Here is a 23,040-nt window from a genome sequence, read left to right on the forward strand (position 1 = left end):
CGTACCTCCGCTATTTCTTTTTGACAGTAGTCCGCCCCCCCGTTTATCCGATACCCATATCATTAGGTCATTTACCTTACCAATTGAACATAACTATGAAAGGCTTGAAATGAAAACTGGTTCTCCTGAATAATCACCATACTACATTCTATATCTGCATTATAAAATATGACTTTTTCTTAGCTACTAACTAATCTTCCATAAATCTTAAACTAATCCCTCCCCACCTCCCCACACCCACACACACAGTCTCCCTTGGTATCTCCATAGAGTCGGCTTAAGGACGCCAGCTGTTTAATGAAACCATGAGCACCGTGCAATCAAGCCGCGCATTGTGGGGAGGAGGCACCCTGAGTGTGGGGCATTAACGTCAGGAGGTGCAGCGCGACAAAGAGCCATCTTCAATCTCATTTTGTCAGGATTGGAAGGATTTATTTGAGCCCTGAAGGATGTGCCAGTGCAATTTCAAAATAAATCAAGACAATGCACTACAGATGACAAATCAAGATAATACACTCCAAAACAAGGACATGGAAAAAGGGAGAGAAGGCATGCGGTAGATTATAGTGGTAGGTAGTGCTGGATTGAGTCCGAGTGGAGTTGGGCCCAGTTGGATTAGATTAGACAGAAAATGGAGGGTGATTTAAAGTGACGGGGGAAGATGGATGTGCTGCTCTCCTTCTCCTCCCCCGCACCTTCCTTCTCTTCTTTGGTTTCTTGTTCTTTCTCAACCGTGGTTTATCAGCAGGGTCTGTGGACAAGGCACAGCAAGTGACAGTCAGTCATTCAGTCTATAGACATGGGCAAAGACACAAACACAAAATCACAAAGATGTTATCATATACTCACAATGTACTTACGCACTCATTCAAACGGTAAGAAATTGTAGTCCTCCCCTCCACCCTTAACACACTCCCTCAAACAGGTTGATGCTACATAGGGGTTCCGCCAAGACTCCAAAGGAAAACAAAAGCTCTCTAGCTCACCACAGACTGTGAGTAATGACTACGTACACACACACACACACACACACACACACACACACACACACACACACACACACACACACACACACACACACACACACACACACACACACACACACACACACACACACACACACACACACACACTACAACCCAGGTGGATAAATGCTGATCGCTGTTCACAGTGAGTAAAGTAACACTCCCTATTCTTTGAATGCATTTTTTCAATGCGAAAGGTAGGTAAACGTTTGCGCAAATTAAACAAGATGCATCAACGGCATTTATCCTCCACTACACCATTGCATAGGAGCTACTGTATACTCGCCCTATCCACAATAAACCCCTAAACCCCTACCCCCATGTACTTCGGAAAGAAATATTGTAAGCAATATGGTGAAAATGACAATTCCACCTTGCCCATCGAAGGTGGGAGTTATAGCCTTATTGCTAGTACCTATCCAATCCTTTTTTAGACTTATCTGATAATAGGTACAGTCACAGGCTGATAGGCAATAGCGCACGCAGTCACACACACACACACACACACACACACACACTTCACTGACTCACTGGCTTTTCTCTCGGAAAAACTAAAATAATAGAAAGGAAAATCAATATCTGTCTTCTCTCGTCTGCACTAACAGCAGATTCTCTCAGAACCAGTCCGTCAGTCACCAGCAAACCATCCAGCCAGTCATTTACAGTAGGCCCCAAAATATCTGGCACCCAATTGGCAATGCACATGCAATACTTAAAATATAAACAATATAATTGTAGAGAAACTCAAAATACCAACATGTGCGAAATAATGTACTTTATTAATGTCTCAATGGAACCCACCAAAAATCATACAATTATTTTATACCAAATACATTTCACCAAAATCAAAGGTTACATAATTATTGTCAATCCTCATTTAGTACTTCGTGCAACCGCCTCTTGCAAGGATAACAGCATGGAGTCTTTTGCTGTAATTTTTGATGAGGTTAAGGAAGACATTTGGAGGGATTTTGGACCATTCGTCTATGGAGATCCTTTCAAGATCCTTCACATTCTTGAGTTTGAGCTTATCAACTCCCCTCTTCAACTCAGCCCACAGGTTTCCGATTGGATTGATGTCCGGCGACTGAGATGGCCATGGCAGAACATTGATTTTGTTGTCACATTACCATTTCTGTGTGGATCTTGAGGTATGTTTCGGGTCACCACCAAGTCCCAGCCTTCTGGCAGAGGCAACCAGATTGTCAGCCAAAATTGCCTGATACTTGGTGGAATTCATTATGCCATCAATCTTAACCAGTGCCTATGGATCTCTGGAATTAAAAGAGCCCCAAAACATCATTGACCCACCACCATATTTCACCGTGGGTACGAGGTGCCTCTCCTCTTATGAATCTCTGTTTCGACGCCAAACATGCCGATGCTGTATCGAACCAAAACGTTAAATTTGTCTAATCTGACCAGAGCACCTTCTTCCAGTCATATTTTAAATGACGTTTGGCAAACTCCAAGCGCTTGCGTCTGTCTTGGGGCCAGAAAGGGTTTTCTGGCAACTCTTCCAAAGAGCCTGTGGTTGTGGAGGTGACGTCTGATGGTGCTTTTTTAAAAACCTGGTGACCCCAAGACGCCACCAAGGCCTGGAATTCTTTCACAGTGATTCTTGTGGATTTTGTTGCTTCTCACCATCCTCCTCCCTATCCTGGGGGGCAAAATGCATTTGCATCCTCTACCCGTGAGGTTTACAACTGTTCCATATCTTTAGAATCAGTGGTATATTCAATCGTTTGTGGATCTTCTTGTAGCCATTACCAGATTTATGAAGGCCTACGACCATCTGTCTCTTTTGAACTGCCAGTTATTTTGATTTTTTTCATGATGTTGGATGACAAAGGGATATTGCATGCGTGTTACATCATTTTTATACCCTAGTGAAACAGGAAAACGATGTAATGGCTCAATATAGTTCCTTAAAGAAGTGGGATTTAATTACTGGTTTAATTTTGGTAGATGTTATCTGCAATAATCTTTAAGGGTGCCATTCATTGTGATACCATGATTTGGAATTAAATCAATAAATTATTTTGGTGGGTTAAAATAAAGTACGGTATTTCACACATGTTGGTATTTTGAGTTTCTCTTTATAATTATATTGTTTATATATTTTTAAGTATTGTTTGTGCATTGCCAGTCAGAGGTGGCAGTAATTTTGGAGCCCCCTGTATTAATTCAGTCAGTCAATTAGCCAATCTGCCAGATAGTCAAGTCAGTCACATACTCATTCAGGAAATAGCCAGTAATTTAGTGAATCAGATAGTAGGTCCATTATACACTTGTAATCAGTTTAGTGAATCAGATACCATGCAAGTTACATATTCAGTCAGTTACCATTAGTAAGTCATCAATTAAATCCAAATGGTAGAAGTTACCAGTCCTGCATAACATGTTAAGATAAACACATTCACAGTGCTTTGAACCACAACAGTTGGTTACAGTACCGTGGGAAGAGAGAGAGAGAGACCATCAGGCCATTCACACAAGTAGAGGTTACCTTGGCTGGAGACAGTGATGATGATGACAGATGAAAAGGAGACACCACACATGCCATTGGCTGAAGCATGTGTGTAAAAGCAAATGTACTCTATATCTGAAAATGTGGTCGCAGGCACCGTGTGGAGGGCGTGACTCAATTGCGTTGCCTCTAGAGCACATATGTCAGAGTCAAGGCCCGCGGGCCACATCCGGCCCGCGAGAAGGTTTTTTACGGCCCCTGGGATGATCTTGATTTGTTATTAGAACCGGCCCGCAGACCGCAGCAAGCCGGCAGCCCGCAGATCTTTTACACGCACCAATACTACATTTCCCACAATGCAACGGTGACGCACCGAGCAGTAGGCTGCTTCATTTCAATATTTATTGGCACAGCAGTTGTCAGCATCACAGTAAAATTAACTTTCAGATACCCATCAAAAATGGCAAAACGGAAGGTGGACACTGAGAACCGGGGGTTTCAAACAAGGTGGGAGTCGGAGTATTTGTTCACGGAGGTAGCTGGAAAACCTGTGTGTCTTCTGTGTGGAGAAAGTGTGGCGGTACTGAAAGAGTATAATCTGAGACGACATTATGAAACGAAACACGCGGACAAAAACAAGAATATGGACATGGAACAAAGGCTACAAAAGGCAGAGGAATTAAAACGAGGCCTCAAATCTCGACAGGCTCTGTTCAAAAAAGCCAAATCACAAGGCCAGGCTGCTGTCAAGGCCAGTTTTATTTTGGCAGAAGAGATCGCTAAATCAGCCCGGCCATTTACGGAGGGGATTTCATCAAAAACTGCATGATTAAAGTTTGTGACGAAGTTTGCCCAGAAAAAAGGCAACTCTTTTTAAATGTGAGTCTGAGCAGAAACACCATTGCCGAGAGAGTAGACCAGTTGTCCATCAATCTAAAAGAGCAGCTTGTGAAAAAGGGAAAAGATTTCATTGCATATTCCTTGGCTGTGGATGAGAGCACCGACATTTCTGACATTGCCCAGTTGTCAATTTTCATCCGCGGAGTGGACTCCAGCCTAAGCGTGACAGAGGAGTTTTTGGCTTTACGTCCTATGCATGGCACAACTACGGGGCATGATTTGTATGAAGAGGTGTCAAGATGTGTAAATGAGATGGAGCTGCCTTGGGAAAAACTCGTGGGTTTGACAACCGACGGAGCACCTGCGATGTGTGGACACAGGAGCGGACTGGACACAGGAGGCGGACAGGTGAGCTGACAGCTTATCATTGTATCATACACCAGGAACGGGGAAAAAAGATGCATCAGAGGAAACTTTATCAGAGCCAAAGGTTTGAATCAGCCAGTTGAGCTGACAGCTTATCATTGTCAAAGATCATACACCAGGAATGTTTCTGTGTGAAATGGCTTTTCTGTGTGACAAAGTCATCTGAATGCAATGAAAATGGAGCTGATATGTAATGAGGCATCATCAGGATATGAGCCACTTTCCCAGCTGCCAGACCATGACCAGTTTCGAGCGCACAGTTGGCTGATAAAATAGGATTTGCTGACTTTGACGCCGATTTGCTGACTTTGAAGCACAAAAAAGCAGGTTGGAACTGCTCGGTAACCCATTTGCTGTTGACGTGGAAAGCTCACCACCAAACCTCCAAATGGAGTTGATTGACCTCCAATGCAATGATGCACTGAGGGCAAAATATGCGGCAGTGGGTGCTGCGGAGTTCGCCCGTTTCCTCCCCGACACAATGCCCCAGCTGCGCATCCAGGCTGCTCAAACGTTGTCTATGTTTGGCAGCACATACCTGTGTGAACAACTGTTTTCTTTGATGAACTTGAACAAAACATCACACAGAAGTCGACTTACTGCTGAACACCTCCACTCAATTCTGAGGATTTCCTCAGCTCAGAGCCTTACCCCGAACATTGATGGAACTTGTGGAAAAGATGGGACACCACCAAGTATCACCCTCAACCTCAAACAAGTGAACATTACTGTGCAATCACATATTTAGAGTTTTTACTCAGTTCAAGTTTAAAAGTTAAAGTTTAATATTTGTTTTCACTGCATGTTACTTCTCCTTAAACAAAGTGTTGTTTTTGATTAATAGATTTTTGCACTTTATTTTATTGTATTTCAATCCAATTATATTTTAAAAATATTTCAGTTGAGTGGATGATAGAAAATTGCTATTATTGTTTTTTTCTTTGAAGTAAATTTAGCCCACTTTTGCTAAAATAGAAAATATAGGCTACTGATGGTGCCTTGAATACCGGTTTCTTTCATTTAATGTTCATGTTATGGGGATTTTTATATAAAGGAAATTTGTCTTTTGTGTCTGTTGAAAATTAAAGATTACTGACAGAGCCATAAGAAAATATTGCTTTATTTATCTGATCATATTGGAATATATTTGTTAGGTTTTCAGTAGGTTCAATTAGGTTCACTAGACTATATGCGTCATTTAAAAATTTTTCAATGAACATTCGAACAGTCCGGCCCTCGGCTTGTAGCTAAATTTTTTATTTGGCCCTCCGTCCATTTGACTTTGACACCCCTGCTCTAGAGGTATGAGGGGCCAAATTGAGCTCCTTACCGCATTGCCGTGTGCCTCCCAAATCTTGGAACAATGTGGAGGGCTCCGCATAGACATGATAGGTTGACGGTAGATGTGGGTGCGAGGTCCAGTAAAAATACAGATTCACTTCCTTGACAACAGCTCTGCTCAGTGAAGTGCAAGAAGTATAAATGCCCCGACTTCTGCAGTGGCTGTATCGCAGTAAATGCTCCACAGCCACTGCAGACGTCGGATTAACCATGCATAGGGTTGTTGTGGTGGCCGTATTACCGCCACACCGGTGGTCACGATTCAAGAAGGCAGTCAAATTCCACGTTACCATTTAGTCACGGTAATTAGACTTCTCCAAGCTCTTATGCTGCTGGTGATAATTAGTAGCCTACCAAACTTGCTAACTGCCTGGTACTCCGCACTCTATTGTCCCTCTAATCACTCTGACATCAACGCAAATGTAATCGAAAATCGAATCAAACACTTCATGAGAGCCCATGAGCTCAAGGTGCACAACATTTCTATAGGCTATGTAATTGTGTGAGAAAACAGAGTGATGGCCTCTATTAAAAAAAGGAGGATCCCATCACTTTCTATACGCTAGGCCGACTATATTTGTCAACTTTCATAATAATTTTTTTATTTAACCAAGTAGGCCATTGAGAACAAGTTCTCATTTACAATTGTGATCTGGCCAAGATAAAGCACAGCAGTGGAACAAAAACAACAGAGTTACACATGGGAATAAACAAATGTACAGTCAATAACACAATAGAAAATCTGTATACAGTGTGTGCAAATGAAGTAAGGAGGTAAGGCAATTAATAGGCCATAGCGGCGAAATAATGACAATTTAGCAATTAACACCGGAGTGATACATGTGCAGATGTGGATGTGCAAGTAGAAATACTGGTGTGCAAAAGAGTAGAAAAAATAAATAAATGTATACACAGGGATGAGGTAGGTAGTTGGTTGGATGGGCTGTGTACAGCTGCAGTGATTGGTAAAGCTGCTCTGACAGCCGAAGATTGAAGTTAGTGAGGGAGGTATAAGTCTCCAACTTCTGTGATTTTTGCAATTCGTTCCAGTCATTGGCAGCAGAGAACTGGAAGGAAAGGTGGAACAATGCAGAGGTGTTGGCTTTGGGGATGACCAGTGAAATATAACCTCTGGAGTGTATGGGTGTTCCTTTGGTGACCAGTGAGCTGAGATAAGGCGGAGCTTTACCTAGCAAAGACTTTTAGATGACCTGGAGCCAGTGGGTTTCTTGACGAATATGTAGCGAGGACCAGCCAACGAGAGCATACAGGTCACAATTGCGGGTAGAATATGGGGCTTTGCTGACAAAACAGATGGCACTGTGATAGACTACATCCAGTAGTGTTGGAGGCTATTTTGTAAATGACATCGCCGACGTCAAGGATCGGCAGGATAGTCCGTTTTACGAGGGTATGTTTGGCAGCATGAGTGAAGGAGGCTTTGTTGCGAAATAGGAAGCCAATTCTAGATATCATTTTGGATTAGAGATGCTTAATGTCAGTCTGGAAGGATATCTTGGTATTTGTAGTTGTCCACATATTCTAAGTAAGAACCGTACAGAGTAGCGAAGCTAGGTGGGCGGGCAGCGATCGGTTGAAGAGCATGCATTTAGTTTTACTAGTGTTTAAGAGCAGTTTGAGGCCACAGAAGGAGTGTTGTATGGCATTGCAGCTCGTTTGGAGGTTAGTTAATACAGTGTCCCAGGAAGGACCAGATGTATACAGAATGGTGTCGTCTGCGTAGTGGATCAAAAAAAATCACCCGCAGCAAGAGCGACATAATTGATATATACAGAGAAAAGAGTCGGCCTGAGAATTTAACCCTGTGGCACACCCATAGAGGCTGCCAGAGGTACGGACAACAGGACCTCCGATTTGACACACTGAACTCTGAGAAGTAGTTAGTGAACCAGGTGAGGCAGTCAGAGAAACCAAGGCTGTGGAGTTTGCCGATAAGAATACATTGATTAACAGAGTCGAAAGCCTTGGCCAGGTCAATGGAGATGGCTGCACAGTACTGTTATTTATCAATGATGGTTATGATATCGTTTAGGACCTTGAGCATGGCTGAGGTGCACCTGTGACCTGCTCGGAAACCGGATTGCATAGCGGAGAAGGTACGGTGGGATTCGAGATGGTCTGTGATCTGTTTGATCACTCAGCTTTCAAAGACTTAAGAAAGGCAGGGCAGGATGGATATTGGTCTGTAACAGTTTGGGTCTAGAGTGTCTCCCCCTTTGAAGAGGGGGGTGACCGCGGCCGCTTTCCAGTCTTTAGGAATCTCAGACGACACAAAGAGGTTGAACACACTAGTAATAGGGTTTGCGACAATGGCAGCAGATAATTTTAGGAAATTAGCCGCCAACTATTTTAAGCAAATATTCAAATAAAATCCAACTTTGTCACTTGCGCCGAATACAACATGTAGACCTTACCGTGAAATGTTTAATTACAAGCCCTTAACCAACAGTGCAGTTCAGGAAAAGTTACCAATATTTACCAAATAAAGTAAAACATTTTTCAAAATTAACACATTACAATAACAAGGCTATATACAGGGGGTACCGGGTCAATGTGCGGGGGTACAGGTTAGTCGAGGTAATTTGTACATGTAAGTAGGGGTGAAGTGACTATGCATAGATAATAAACAGCGAGTAGCTGGAGGTCAATGTAATAGTCCGGTGGCCATTTTATTAATTGTTCAGCGGTCTTATGCCTTGGGGTAGAAGCTGTTAAGGAGCCAATTGGACTTAGACGTGGCGCTCTGGTAGCGCTTGCCGTGAGTTAGCAGAGTAAAAAGTCTATGACTTCGGTGACTGGAGTCTGACAATTTTAGGGCTTTCCTCTGACACCCCCTAGTATTTTGGTCCTGGATGGCAGGAAGCTTGGCCCCAGTGATGTTGCTTATCTTTACAACAGGAGTATATCCTACCTGGTTGGCATGAAAATTAACCACAGGAAAAGAGTCCTCCATTTGAAATGTAGTGCAGAGATGACATATATTATTTAGTATATGTGAAGACAAGAATAGTCTGACGGGTGACAATATTAGTCGATCACTTGTGAATTATATATTATCACCGGTATTATATATTACCACTTATGAATGACACCCAGCTTAGGGCAAGAAACATTGCCTTTTTTGTGACTTTTTCTAATCATAGTCACACACCTCATGTAGCATAGCCCATAGGTCTATATGTTTTGATAAGGTTTGTATCACAACTAAAGTGACCAACTAACTTCTTAAAATTAAGCACTTTAAAATCAACTTTACAATGGTTGTAGAGCCGAACTGGCATATATACGCAGCACGTGAGTTTCAAGTTTGGGAAAGATCATTTTCACCACATTTGCGGTCACTTTTGATAATGGGGTTTTCTCCAAATGGAACATTTGTGCTCATTGCATACTGCCGTGTGCTCATTGCATACTGCCGTGTGCGCATTGCTACGCTTATAATGTTAATAAATAGCCTAATAGTTTTAAAAACATTTTAAGCTAAACGGTCTGTTGCATCAGCCTCTGTGTAAAAATGTTTGTTGTTGTTGTTGTATTAATTAGTGATCTATCGCATCCCACAACTATCCCAGACTATGTATCTCATCCCACAACTATCCCAGACTATGTATCTCATCCCACAACTATCCCAGACTATGTATCTCATCCCACAACTATCCCAGACTATGTATCTCATCCCACAACTATCCCAGACTATGTATCTCATCCCACAACTATCCCAGACTATGTATCTCATCCCACAACTATCCCAGACTATGTATCTCATCCCACAACTATCCCAGACTATGTATCTCATCCCACAACTATCCCAGACTATGTATCGCATCCCACAACTATCCCAGACTATGTATCGCATCCCACAACTATCCCAGACTATGTATCGCATCCCACAACTATCCCAGACTATGTATCGCATCCCACAACTATCCCAGACTATGTATCGCATCCCACAACTATCCCAGACTATGTATCACATCCCACAACTATCCCAGACTATGTATCACATCCCACAACTATCCCAGACTATGTATCTCATCCCACAACTATCCCAGACTATGTATCTCATCCCACAACTATCCCAGACTATGTATCTCATCCCACAACTATCCCAGACTATGTATCTCATCCCACAACTATCCCAGACTATGTATCGCATCCCACAACTATCCCAGACTATGTATCGCATCCCACAACTATCCCAGACTATGTATCGCATCCCACAACTATCCCAGACTATGTATCGCATCCCACAACTATCCCAGACTATGTATCGCATCCCACAACTATCCCAGACTATGTATCTCATCCCACAACTATCCCAGACTATGTATCAACATCCCAGACAACTATCCCAGACTATGTATCGCATCCCACAACTATCCCAGACTATGTATCGCATCCCACAACTATCCCAGACTATGTATCGCATCCCACAACTATCCCAGACTATGTATCGCATCCCACAACTATCCCAGACTATGTATCTCATCCCACAACTATCCCAGACTATGTATCGCATCCCACAACTATCCCAGACTATGTATCGCATCCCACAACTATCCCAGACTATGCATCCCACAACTATCCCAGACTATGTATCTCATCCCACAACTATCCCAGACTATGTATCGCATCCCACAACTATCCCAGACTATGTATCTCATCCCACAACTATCCCAGACTATGGATCTCATCCCACAACTATCCCAGACTATGGATCTCATCCCACAACTATCCCAGACTATGTTTGGAATATTTATTTCTCGCACAGAATAGGTCAACTTTTGTAAATGGGGATAGTAGATTGACATAGGCTAGTGCTTTTGCTGTTCGTAACGCCTACTCATCTTATTGGCTGACAAAAAGTACATGTGGACAGTTCTTCCAATATCTTCAATATGCACGTCAGAATTTAATGAGGACGCACGCAGTTGCGTCCCCGATGTGTCTGTCTTCACTTGTGGCCTGCGAGTGCTGCCTGCTCCAAAGCACTTCATCTCACTCACACAGCTCTCCATCAAGATCACGTGATGAGTTAGATGAGATGAGATGCTTCGGAGCAGGCAGCACTCAGCGAGAAGGGCTGCAAAACGCATGGGTATTTTTAGGGGGCATTACGGCCACACAAAGGGTATGCTGCTGGAAAACTCGAGGCATTATCAAGTGCTTCTCAAATTGTGAATGAGAGACTGATGAAGTGTGTACAGCCTGCGCCAAAAAAACTAAGCAGAGCTCATGCCTTTCAAGCTACTTTTTTCAAATCATAATTAGTCGCATCATGCAGCCTGACAATGTATTGAAAATCAAAACATACAGCCCAACGTTTGTAGAACAACTAAAGTTATATTAGTAACTCTAAATGAAGCATATAGGAGTACCTATTTCTTTGTTAAACACTCAATACAGAATAGCCCCATGTGGGCACTCTCTCAAATCATTTGAAGCAAATATCCTTTCTATTTCATTCAGCTTTGTTCAATTGTATTCTTAATATAAAATAATACCACGGAATTCTAAGCAAATCTTGTCTGCTAAATGAGCTAGTGTAGCCTACATCCGTATGCTATAGCCAGATCAGGACTAAACATAAGGACAACTCAGAGTATGCTATTCTGTTCTTCTGAAATAGACTACATTTTCTTCATATCATTTTTCTTTAGACTTGTCTCAAATAAATAATGACTTTATTGTGAAGCTTTAGGCAATATTACATGGATTTATTAGACTTTCTAAAATGTAGATGTTCAAAAGGTCTGCATCAGTGGCTTGTTGGCTGTGTGTAGAATCCTGAAGATGCCAAATGTGTTTATGTTCATTTACGGACAATTACAGTGAGACCGACAGTTATTTGCTTGACAATCACCAGCTGACTAAATGTTGTGACCACCACAGTCCTAACCATGTAGAACCTTTTAGTGTTTGTGTGTCTGTGTGTCTGTGTGTGTGTGTGTGTGTGCGTGCATGCGTGTGCGTGCATGCGTGTGAGTGCATGCGCTTGCTTCATCACCATCCTACAGTCACACAGATCATCACCACCCATCTAAATGAATGGCCTGATCACATGACATGCAATTACCCGACTGAGAATCGTACATTAAGGAGATGGCTGTTCATAGGTTTCAGTATGGATTGCATACTGTCGTGGTGTGACTGATAAGAGTGCGTGTGTGTATTGGCTTGAGTGTTCTACTGTGCTCCTTGTCCTGAACGGGGATGAATTTATCATATGAGTGGCAGCAGACAGACAGGCTCGCTCTTTTCCTCCTCTCTTTTTCCTCCTCTCTGTCCTGTCATTGTGCTGTATAAATACCATCTGAAACCCATGAGACAAACAGTAACAAAACCTAGTCCACTTATTGCACATATAAAGGGGATTGATAAAAGGGGGCACTGCCTGCAATCTGTTGGCCATTTGTATCCTGTAGTGTTCATACACACATGCACATGCATGGATGCACTCAGCGCCACGCAAGAACACACACATTTGAGGCCTTGTGTTAACACTAGCCACTAGGCCACAGATGAGCCGAACTGCAGTTTGTCATGGAATGGTGATCCTTGGTTTGATACCACTCGTAAAGTTACTGCCACACCCACTGTGAATGAGATGGAGAAACAATGGAGTTAAGGCTGAATACAGGGGAGGGGAATAGAGAAAAGGGAAGAGAATGAGCAAATGACTGATTGAATGACTGAATGAACAAACACCAAAACAAACAAACGAAAGACCAAATGAAAGAACGAATGGTAGAGGGCTGGAGAAGAAAACCAAACTCTGCTGTGGCCTTGAGGAAAACTAGTTGTATACATACCCATTCAAGTACATGTCATGATAGTAAACAAGAGTATACAGTAATGAGTATAATATGTAGTTTTGGATGACTTTTTATCAAAAAAGAACAACCAAATCTATACCTGCAGTACAAGTTATTCTACATTGTAGAAAATAGTGAAGACATAAAAACTATGAAATAACAGATATGGAGTCATGTAGTAACCAAAAAAGTGTTAATCAAAATATATTATATTTGAGATTCTTCAAAGTAGCCACCCTTTGCCTTGATGGTAGCTTTGCACACTCTTGGCATTCTCTCAACCAGCTTCATGAGGAAGTCACCTGGAACACTTCAATTAACAGGTGTGCCTTGTTAAAAGTTCATTTGTGTAATTTCTTTTTTATTGCGTTTGAGCCGATCAGTTGCGTTGTGACAAGCTAGGATTGGTATACAGAAGATAGCCCTATTTGGTAAAAGACCAAGTCCATAATATGGCAAGAACAACTCAAATAAGAAAAGAGAAATGACAGTCCATCATTACTTTCAGACATGAAGGTCAGTCAATCCGGAAAATGTCAAGAACTTTGAACGTTTCCTCAAGTGCAGTCGCAAAAAACATCAAGAGCTTTGATGAAACTGGACCTCATGAGGACAGCCACAGGAAGACCCAGAGTTACCTCTGCTGCAGAGGATAAGTTCATTGGAGTTACCAGCCTCAGAAATTACAGTCCAAATAAATGCTTCACAGAGTTCAAGTAAGAGACACATCTCAACATCAACTGCTCAAAGGAAACTGTGTATCAGGCCTTCATGGTCGAATTGCTGCAAAGAAACCACTACTAAAGAACAACAATAAGAAGAAGAGACTTGCTTGAGCCAAGCAACACGAGCAATGGACATTAGACCGGTGAAAATCTGTCCTTTGGTCTGATGAGCCCAAATTTGAGATTTTTGGTTCCAACAGCCATGTCTTTGTGAAACGCAGAGTAGGTGAACGGAGTATCTCCGACATGTCTGGTTCCCACTGTGAAGCATGGAGGACGAGGTGTGATAGTGCTTTGCTGGTGACACTGTCGGTGATGGGAGTGCTGCATCAGATGACCTGACCTCAACCCAATTGAGATGGTTTGGGATGAGTTGGACTGCAGAGTGATAGAAAAGCAGCCAACAAGTTCTCATATTATGTGGGAACTCCTTCAAGATGGTTGGAAAAGCATTTCAGGTGAAGCTGGTTGAGAGAATGCCAAGAGTGTGCAAAGCTGTCATTAAGGAAAAGGGGGGCTACTTTGAAGAATCTAAAATATATTTTGATTTGTTTACCACATTTTTGGTTACTACACGATTCCATATGTGTTATTTCATAGTTTTGATGCCTTCACTGTTATTCTACAATGTAGAAAATAGTCAAAAATAAATAAAAACCATTGAATGAGTAGGTGTGTCCAAACCTTTGACTGGTACTGTACACTCACCCTTGAATAACCTCATAGGGAACACCTACATGAAGCTATTCTGGAAATCCACATAATCCTAAAGTCAACTCGCCGATCTCTTTTATTTCAACATCTACTAAGAAATCCAGCTTCCCTCCCCCCCCCCCGTCACTTACTTTAATCGTTCTATTTATCTTATCATCCGAGGGCAGTGGTTTCCTAATGGGTGAGTTGGAAGCCACTGGTGAGGTGTGCACAAATATTATTGGGTCTGGCCCTATTCAATCAGACCAGCTATTCAGGTTACCTGGATGAGGCAAAAATGGTGGGTCTCAACACACACACACACACACACACACACACACACACACACACACACACACACACACACACACACACACACACACAGTTCATATCCCCATAACTGTGACGTCTACACCATCCCCACCCCTGAATAATGCCAATGATTCTACATGCGAGTTCCAACATCCCACTTGCCCACCTAATGACAGTAGATACTGAATGGCACTGTGAAACCCACTTACCCACCTAATAATGACAGTAGATACTGAGTGGCACTGTGAAACCCACTTACCCACCTAATAATGACAGTAGATACTGAGTGGCACTGTGAAACCCACTTACCCACCTAATATTGACAGTAGATACTGAGTGGCACTGTGAAACCCACTTACCCACCTAATGACAGTAGATACTGAGTGACACTGAAACCCACTTACCCACCTAATGACAGTAGATACTGAGTGGCACTGTGAAACCCACCTAATGACAATAGATACTGAGTGGCACTGTGAAACCCACCTAATGACAATAGATACTGAGTGGCACTGTGAAACCCACCTAATAACAATAGATACTGAGTGGCACTGGGAAACCCACCTAATGACAATAGATACTGAGTGGCACTGTGAAACCCACCTAATGACAATAGATACTGAGTGGCACTGTGAAACCCACCTAATGACAATAGATACTGAGTGGCACTGTGAAACCCACCTAATGACAATAGATACTGAGTGGCACTGTGAAACCCACCTAATGACAATAGATACAGAGTGGCACTGTGAAACCCACTTACCCACCTAATGACAGTAGATACTGAGTGACACTGAAACCCACTTACCCACCTAATGACAGTAGATACTGAGTGACACTGTGAAACCCACTTACCCACCTAATGACAGTAGATACTGAGTGGCACTGTGAAACCCACTTAATGACAATAGATACTGAGTGGCACTGTGAAACCCACCTAATGGCAGTAGATAATGAGTGGCACTGTGAAACCCACCTAATGACAGTAGATACTGAGTGGCACTGAGTAACCCACACACCCACCTTATGACAATAGATACTGAGTGGCACTGTGAAACCCACCTAATGACAGTAGATACTGAGTGGCACTGTGAAACCCACCTAATGACAGTAGATAATGAGTGGCACTGTGAAACCCATCCTAATGACAGTAGATAATGAGTGGCACTGTGAAACCCACCTAATGACAGTAGATACTGAGTGGCACTGGGAAACCCACACACCCACCTAATGACACTGGGAAACCCACTTACCCACCTAATGACAGTAGATACTGAGTAGCACTGTGAAACCCACTTACCCACCTAATGACACTGGGAAACCCACTTACCCACCTAATGACAGTAGATACTGAGTGGCACTGTGAAACCCACTTAATGACAATAGATACTGAGTGGCACTGGGAAACCCACCCAATGACAATAGATACTGAGTGGCACTGTGAAACCCACCTAATGACAGTAGATAATGAGTGGCACTGTGAAACCCACCTAACGACAGTAGATAATGAGTGGCACTGTGAAACCCACCTAATGACAGTAGATACTGAGTGGCACTGAGTAACCCACACACCCACCTTATGACAATAGATACTGAGTGGCACTGGGAAACCCACACACCCACCTAATGACACTGGGAAACCCACTTACCCACCTAATGACAGTAGATACTGAGTGGCACTGTGAAACCCACCTAATGACAGTAGATACAGAGTGGCACTGTGAAACCCACTTACCCACCTAATAATGACAGTAGATACTGAGTGGCACTGTGAAACCCAATTACCCACCTAATGACAGTAGATACTGAGTGGCACTGAAACCCACCTAATGACAGTAGATACTGAGTGGCACTGAAACCCACCTAATGACAGTAGATACTGAGCGGCACTGGGAAACCCACACACCCACCTAATGACAGTAGATACTGAGTGGCACTGGGAAACCCACCTAATGACAGTAGATACTGAGTGGCACTGAAACCCACCTAATGACAATAGATACTGAGTGGCACTGTGAAACCCACCTAATGACAGTAGATAATGAGTGGCACTGTGAAACCCACCTAATGACAGTAGATAATGAGTGGCACTGTGAAACCCACTTACCCACCTAATGACAGTAGATACTGAGTGGCACTGAAACCCACTTACCCACCTAATGACAGTAGATACTGAGTGGCACTGAAACCCACCTAATGACAGTAGATACTGAGTGGCACTGAAACCCACCTAATGACAGTAGATACTGAGTGGCAACTGAAACCCACCTAATGACAGTAGATACTGAGTGGCACTGGGAAACCCACACACCCACCTAATGACACTGGGAAACCCACTTACCCACCTAATGACAGTAGATACTGAGCGGCACTGGGAAACCCACACACCCACCTAATGACAGTAGATACTGAGTGGCACTGGGAAACCCACCTAATGACAGTAGATACTGAGTGGCACTGAAACCCACCTAATGACAATAGATACTGAGTGGCACTGTGAAACCCACCTAATGACAGTAGATAATGAGTGGCACTGTGAAACCCACCTAATGACAGTAGATAATGAGTGGCACTGTGAAACCCACTTACCCACCTAATGACAGTAGATACTGAGTGGCACTGAAACCCACTTACCCACCTAATGACAGTAGATACTGAGTGGCACTGAAACCCACCTAATGACAGTAGATACTGAGTGGCACTGAAACCCACCTAATGACAGTAGATACTGAGTGGCACTGTGAAACCCACTTAACCACCTAATAATGACAGTAGATACTGAGTGGCACTGTGAAACCCACTTACCCACCTATTAATGACAGTAGATACTGAGTGGCACTGAAACCCACTTACCCACCTAATGACACTGGGAAACCCACTTACCCACCTAATGACAGTAGATACTGAGTGGCACTGTGAAACCCACTTACCCACCTAATGACAGTAGATACTGAGTGGCACTGTGAAACCCACTTACCCACCTAATGACAGTAGATACTGAGTGGCACTGTGAAACCCACTTACCCACCTAATGACAGTAGATACTGAGTGGCACTGTGAAACCCACTTACCCACCTATTAATGACAGTAGATACTGAGTGGCACTGTGAAACCCACTTACCCACCTAATGACAGTAGATACTGAGTGGCACTGTGAAACCCACTTACCCACCTAATGACAGTAGATACTGAGTGGCACTGTGAAACCCACTTACCCACCTAATGACAGTAGATACTGAGTGGCACTGTGAAACCCACTTACCCACCTAATGACAGTAGATACCGAGTGGCACTGGGAAACCCACTTATCCACCTAATGACAGTAGATACTGAGTGGCACTGTGAAACCCACTTACCCACCTAATGACAGTAGATACCGAGTGGCACTGGGAAACCCACTTATCCACCTAATGACAGTAGATACCGAGTGGCACTGGGAAACCCACTTATCCAGCTCCATACTACAGATACTCACTTTCGGTAAACGGTGTTGAAACGCTATATTCAGGAGAGAGGTGAAGGGTTAAGTGTGTGAAATAGACAGACGTTGCCACCTGCAGCTGATGGGGATTCAAAGGCCTCGCCGTTAGCATTAGCATGCTTCATAAGTGCTGTTTATGCTAGCCGTTGACTATGGAGGAGTTCTACATGCCTCCTGCTAAAGTGATGATTTTAAAAAGGACGTTCTTGAATATGAGTTTTACTTTGCCGAGGTTGAGGCACGCGCACAAGTATACACAAACGCACGCACATGCACACACACACCTGCCACACCCATCCTTGGGGAAGGTAAAAACCAATACAGAGAAGACTGCACCTCTCCCACTGACACATGAAATAAGAACAACATAAAAGCCGCCGCCTCCCCAGCTTTCAGAAAAGCAACGAGCAGACAAAAAAAAAAAAAAAAAACATGGCCGCTCTAGGGTTCATGTGAGGAAGAAACGATAAGCCACCGCCTTGGTCCACTGACATTTCCCTGTGACCCACACCATGAGAAGGTCTCATATGCATGACAATAACCGACCGACGGGAAGGTGACAGGAGGTAAGACGGGAAACACTTGAAATGCTGGGCACATGAAGGGTCGTCACGGGATTGCCCTCTCTGTCTTTTGTGGATGGAACAGAGGGGAGGGGACGGAGGAGGAAAAGGGGGACAAGGCCCTCATCATCACAGGTCTGTCAATGACATAAAAGAGCACAGTGACAGGAAATGGGATGAACAGAGAGATGGGGATAATGACAAGCAAAGAGAAAGGCATAAATACACAACTTGAGATAGTTACAGACATCGGACAGGCAAGCAGACAGACAGACAGACACATTCCAAACCTTCAGAACGAACTCAAAGACGTCCACAGAATGGAGGAAACATCAATCGGACAAAGAGATGAAAAAGAAGTGTTTATTTTGTAGTAAGCCTCCTTTTCAACATGCCTGAGTAGTGAAGAAAGAGGCCACTTTAAAATATCTTAAACACTCCAAAGAATAATTATCAAAAGAGCTCCAAAGTTATCTGGCAAAGTTTTCAATGCTGAGAGAGCTTGAGTGTCGAGCGACACATTGTTGCCCACCACAAAAGCAGAAGATTGTTGTGTCCAAAGTTGCCGTTTCTTTTGCATTTAGCTGAAAAGATTGCGATGTTTTTACTTTTTCTAGCACTTCAGCCCAAAAAATATATATACAAAATTATACACCTACTGTTTTGTCTGCAACTAATGTTATATTATGAAATTGCACCGAAGGCAATGGTTTTTGTAACTCACGATCTGTATCACTCGGTGGGGATGAGTCACGTCCAAAATGGCTGCCCAGCTATGTAGACACCAACTGGGTGACGCAGCTTGGCAGCCATTTTGTGAGAGAATGCTCACCGCATATTGAGTTGGACAGGTGACAAGTTTTTGGAACCCATTTCCAGTTATGGGATGATTAGATGGCATGATTTAAATGAGAGGGCTCAGATGAAGTATTTGGCTGGGACAATTCATCTAACATCCCAAGTCTTTCCAACCTAATAATTGCTGCAGGTACGTTAAGTGGCTGAAGAGAGTTAGGACATCAATAGCAGTTCTGTTCGGTAACAGAGCACCATTTGCACCACAGTGTCCCCATCACAAAAACTGATGAATGGAAAATGTAATTGAATTGGAGAGATCATTGACCTGTACCCACCTACACCAGCAAACTATTAAGCATCCGTGTTTATAGGGATAGCCTTCTGGGAGGGGTTTGTATGCTTAAACTATCAACAGACCTGTGGCTTTACTGAGTATTTAGCTTTTGTCACCATCCACCCGGAGGTGGAATACCGTTGACAAAAAAAGACGAACGTCATTGCAAATAACGCCAGCGGACTGAACCCTGAGAAACACATTAACTCAAACAAGTTGGACAATTGTGCACATATATATATATATATTCTGTAGAGGACTACAAATACATGACAATTAACTGGACAAGTCAATTAAGAACAAATTCTTATTTACAATGACGGCCTACTCTGGCCAAACCCGGACGACATATGGGACTCCCAATCACGAGATTGAGATACAGTGCCTTAGACGCTGTAACCATAAATACAGCAGTTCTCCATTTGATCCCCCATCCAAGCACTAACCATGTCAGGCAGCCCGGAATGTGCCAGCAGTGTTAATTTCCTCAACAAAATGAGTTACTAAAATATTACCTATTATAAATGACCTATTTTTCATTGGAAATTGACAAGACTAACTGACTTAATATACCCAGAAAAAAACTACAACTAAACAAAAAATATTTTTAATTTCATTTGGACTAAAACGAAATGAGACAAAATGATCTCTGTGCAATATATCTATGTAGGATGAATTAGGAATTTACGTGGACAGATAATTGTTATAGATTAATATATTATTATTACATATGTTTGTTATATTTATGCTGTTGGGAAGATATGATATTATAAAAATAAGATAAAGATAAATTGGGGAGGAAAAGGGGGTAAAATATATATATATTTTTTAAAGTAGCAACATTTGCTTAATATGTAGAGATGAGACAAGATCGTAACTACTAACAATTGGATCCCACGAAATTGGGAAGAAAAAGGGGGTAAAATATATATTTTTTTAAAGTAGCAGCATTTGCTTAAGCTGTTTTGTAGAGACATTTATTTGGGTAACAATGAGCTAATGAGGCGCGATTCTGCCTGGAATAGAAAATGTGCTCACTCGTCAGGACACTGTTGTTCAGAGGAGCTAACCAAGAACACAGTAACACAATCACTTCAAACTGAAGTTGGAAAGATTGCAAACTAGCTGCACTTTGTTTCGTTTGACATTTTTACAATTGACATTTCTTTGTATATATCCATAAAATAATGCCAGCTGATTGATGATTTAGACTGGTTGAGAAATGCTGCCTGCCTGTTCTGTCCCGACACGTTCATTACCATGGGACAGCTGGAGATCCAATTTGAATATTGAAACAATGCTGCAAATGTCAGAGAGACCGACAGGTTTATACTCATCTCCACTGTTGAAAACTAAATGTTAGTCTATAATAAATGTGAGATCATGTCTAGATGCTTTTTATAGTGGAGATCAAGTTTAGAAATTGCTTGGCTGATGAGACATTGGATTGTGCAGTTGGATAAAAAAATAGGCATTTTAACGTCATAGATTTAGCCGGTGGTAACTTGTGAAATAGACACTGGCTGGAATGTGGTTTTAACCAATCAGCATTCAAGATTAGACAAACCTGTTGTATAACGAGGCGCTACAAATGTGATTTGACTAAAATGGCGACTGTTTTTGACAATAACTTGACTAAATCATAATTAAAATGACAAAAAATGACATTTAAGTCAAAATGACTAAGACTGGATAAAACAAAAAGTTCCAAAATGAATAGTGTGTGTCAGGGGGACATTCGACTGCGCCCAATAATCATTCTTTCCTCCACTCAATCACTTACTATCCTCTCCCAAAAATGGATGAGAACGCAAGGGAGCTACTGTACCACCGGCAATGAAGATGGCCCAACTCAAGCATGACGCCATGTTGAAAATGGGGACAACTGGGTCAAAAGCTGAATGGCAGCTTGGTTACCCCCAGGGCCCTGAGAGCCAGCACCTTAGCTCAGCTAACACGTTAGCTTTAGCTAACATACACTGCTGAACCATTCAAATGACTGAGAACAGGAGACAGACTTGCGAACCTAGCCTAGCCAAGGCCTAATGGGAATGTCTTGGTGGGTGGTGCAGCGAATCGAAGCTAATGTACTCACTAATGTGACAAAGTGTGGTGGGATGGACAGCGGAAAAGGTTTTTTCTTTATCAGGAGGGAGGGATAGAGGGAGGGAAGTGGAGGAGAATAGATTGATGAAAAGTGACAGAGGCAAGGAGGTCCAAAAATTGGTGGATCAGAGCTGGAGGACAAATTGGGAAGGGAGAAAGAGAGGAAATGGAGAAAGAGAGAGGAGGGAGAGCGAGAGAGAGAGGATATGCAATGCTACAGTACATTGCTCTGAACTATTCAAACTTTGTATAAAACCACACACTTTGACAACACGTAATTTGGCATCCAACTTGCCATGTCCTTCAACAGGTCGATACAGTAACAGTATTCTGCTGTGCAGTTCAGTTGAGAATATCAACATAGAAATCACTATTATCTTCTCCCTAACCAGGTCATACATCCCCATAACATAACATCTGGGCTTACTCCACTGTCCATGGTGAAAACCTCATCCGTCGTCCATTACGATATGGTGAGTCAGTGAGTGAGTGGTCGGGGATGAGAATTGCTACTTTTTCATCCCGCAAGGGTCGTGTGGGCGCCAAGCCAATTCCTATTGGCTAACAGCCAGATAGGACTGCAGCAGCCAAGCTTTCAGTGCCAATACTCCTCCCGCTCACTCATTCATTCCCTCATACCATGAGGTGAGACAGAGTCAGAGACAGAGATTTCATCTTTGATTAGGGTTGAGGCCTCTCTCCCGGTGTTAATTTCCCCTCACTCTCTTTCACTTTCTTTCTCTCTGGTTCAATGTTATGCCATACTGAAATCGGGAATTAAACTAGCAGCTTGTATTAAACATGCTTCTACTCCTTCAAAACACTCAATAACACAAAAACACACACAGCCTTTTCAAAAATACAACTACTCTCATCTCAATATCCAGAATGGGTCTTTTGATACAAGCTAAAAATGACTGATTGCCTTTTTTTGTGTGCTTTCCTTTGCTTTATTGTCAGTTTAAACCGTCAAATGCAGCCATTGTTCTTTGGTTTCTTTTATCTTTTCCTGGAAGTAAATCAGTGCTTTTCAGTCCCAATAACAATGTGCAAATTGGTTGATTCATTATTTGGTTTTGATGGAAAGAAG

At 42.6% G+C, this 23,040-nt stretch overlaps 1 protein-coding gene across 3 annotated transcripts in view; it reads right to left on the bottom strand.

The window, feature by feature from the left end:
• Window positions 1-410: 410 nt before the first annotated feature.
• Window positions 411-23,040, bottom strand: part of LOC124002626 (MICOS complex subunit mic25a-like) — a 68,024-nt gene continuing 45,394 nt past the window's right edge. For all 3 annotated transcript variants that reach the window (XM_046310187.1, XM_046310186.1, XM_046310188.1), the window contains one exon: window positions 411-751. In XM_046310187.1, the coding sequence (XP_046166143.1) occupies window positions 728-751 (24 nt within the window). In that variant the 3' untranslated portion in view covers window positions 411-727. The remainder of the gene's footprint in view (window positions 752-23,040) is intronic.

This window comes from Oncorhynchus gorbuscha, linkage group LG18 (genome assembly GCF_021184085.1).
Source record: "Oncorhynchus gorbuscha isolate QuinsamMale2020 ecotype Even-year linkage group LG18, OgorEven_v1.0, whole genome shotgun sequence".
Taxonomy (NCBI): domain Eukaryota; kingdom Metazoa; phylum Chordata; class Actinopteri; order Salmoniformes; family Salmonidae; genus Oncorhynchus; species Oncorhynchus gorbuscha.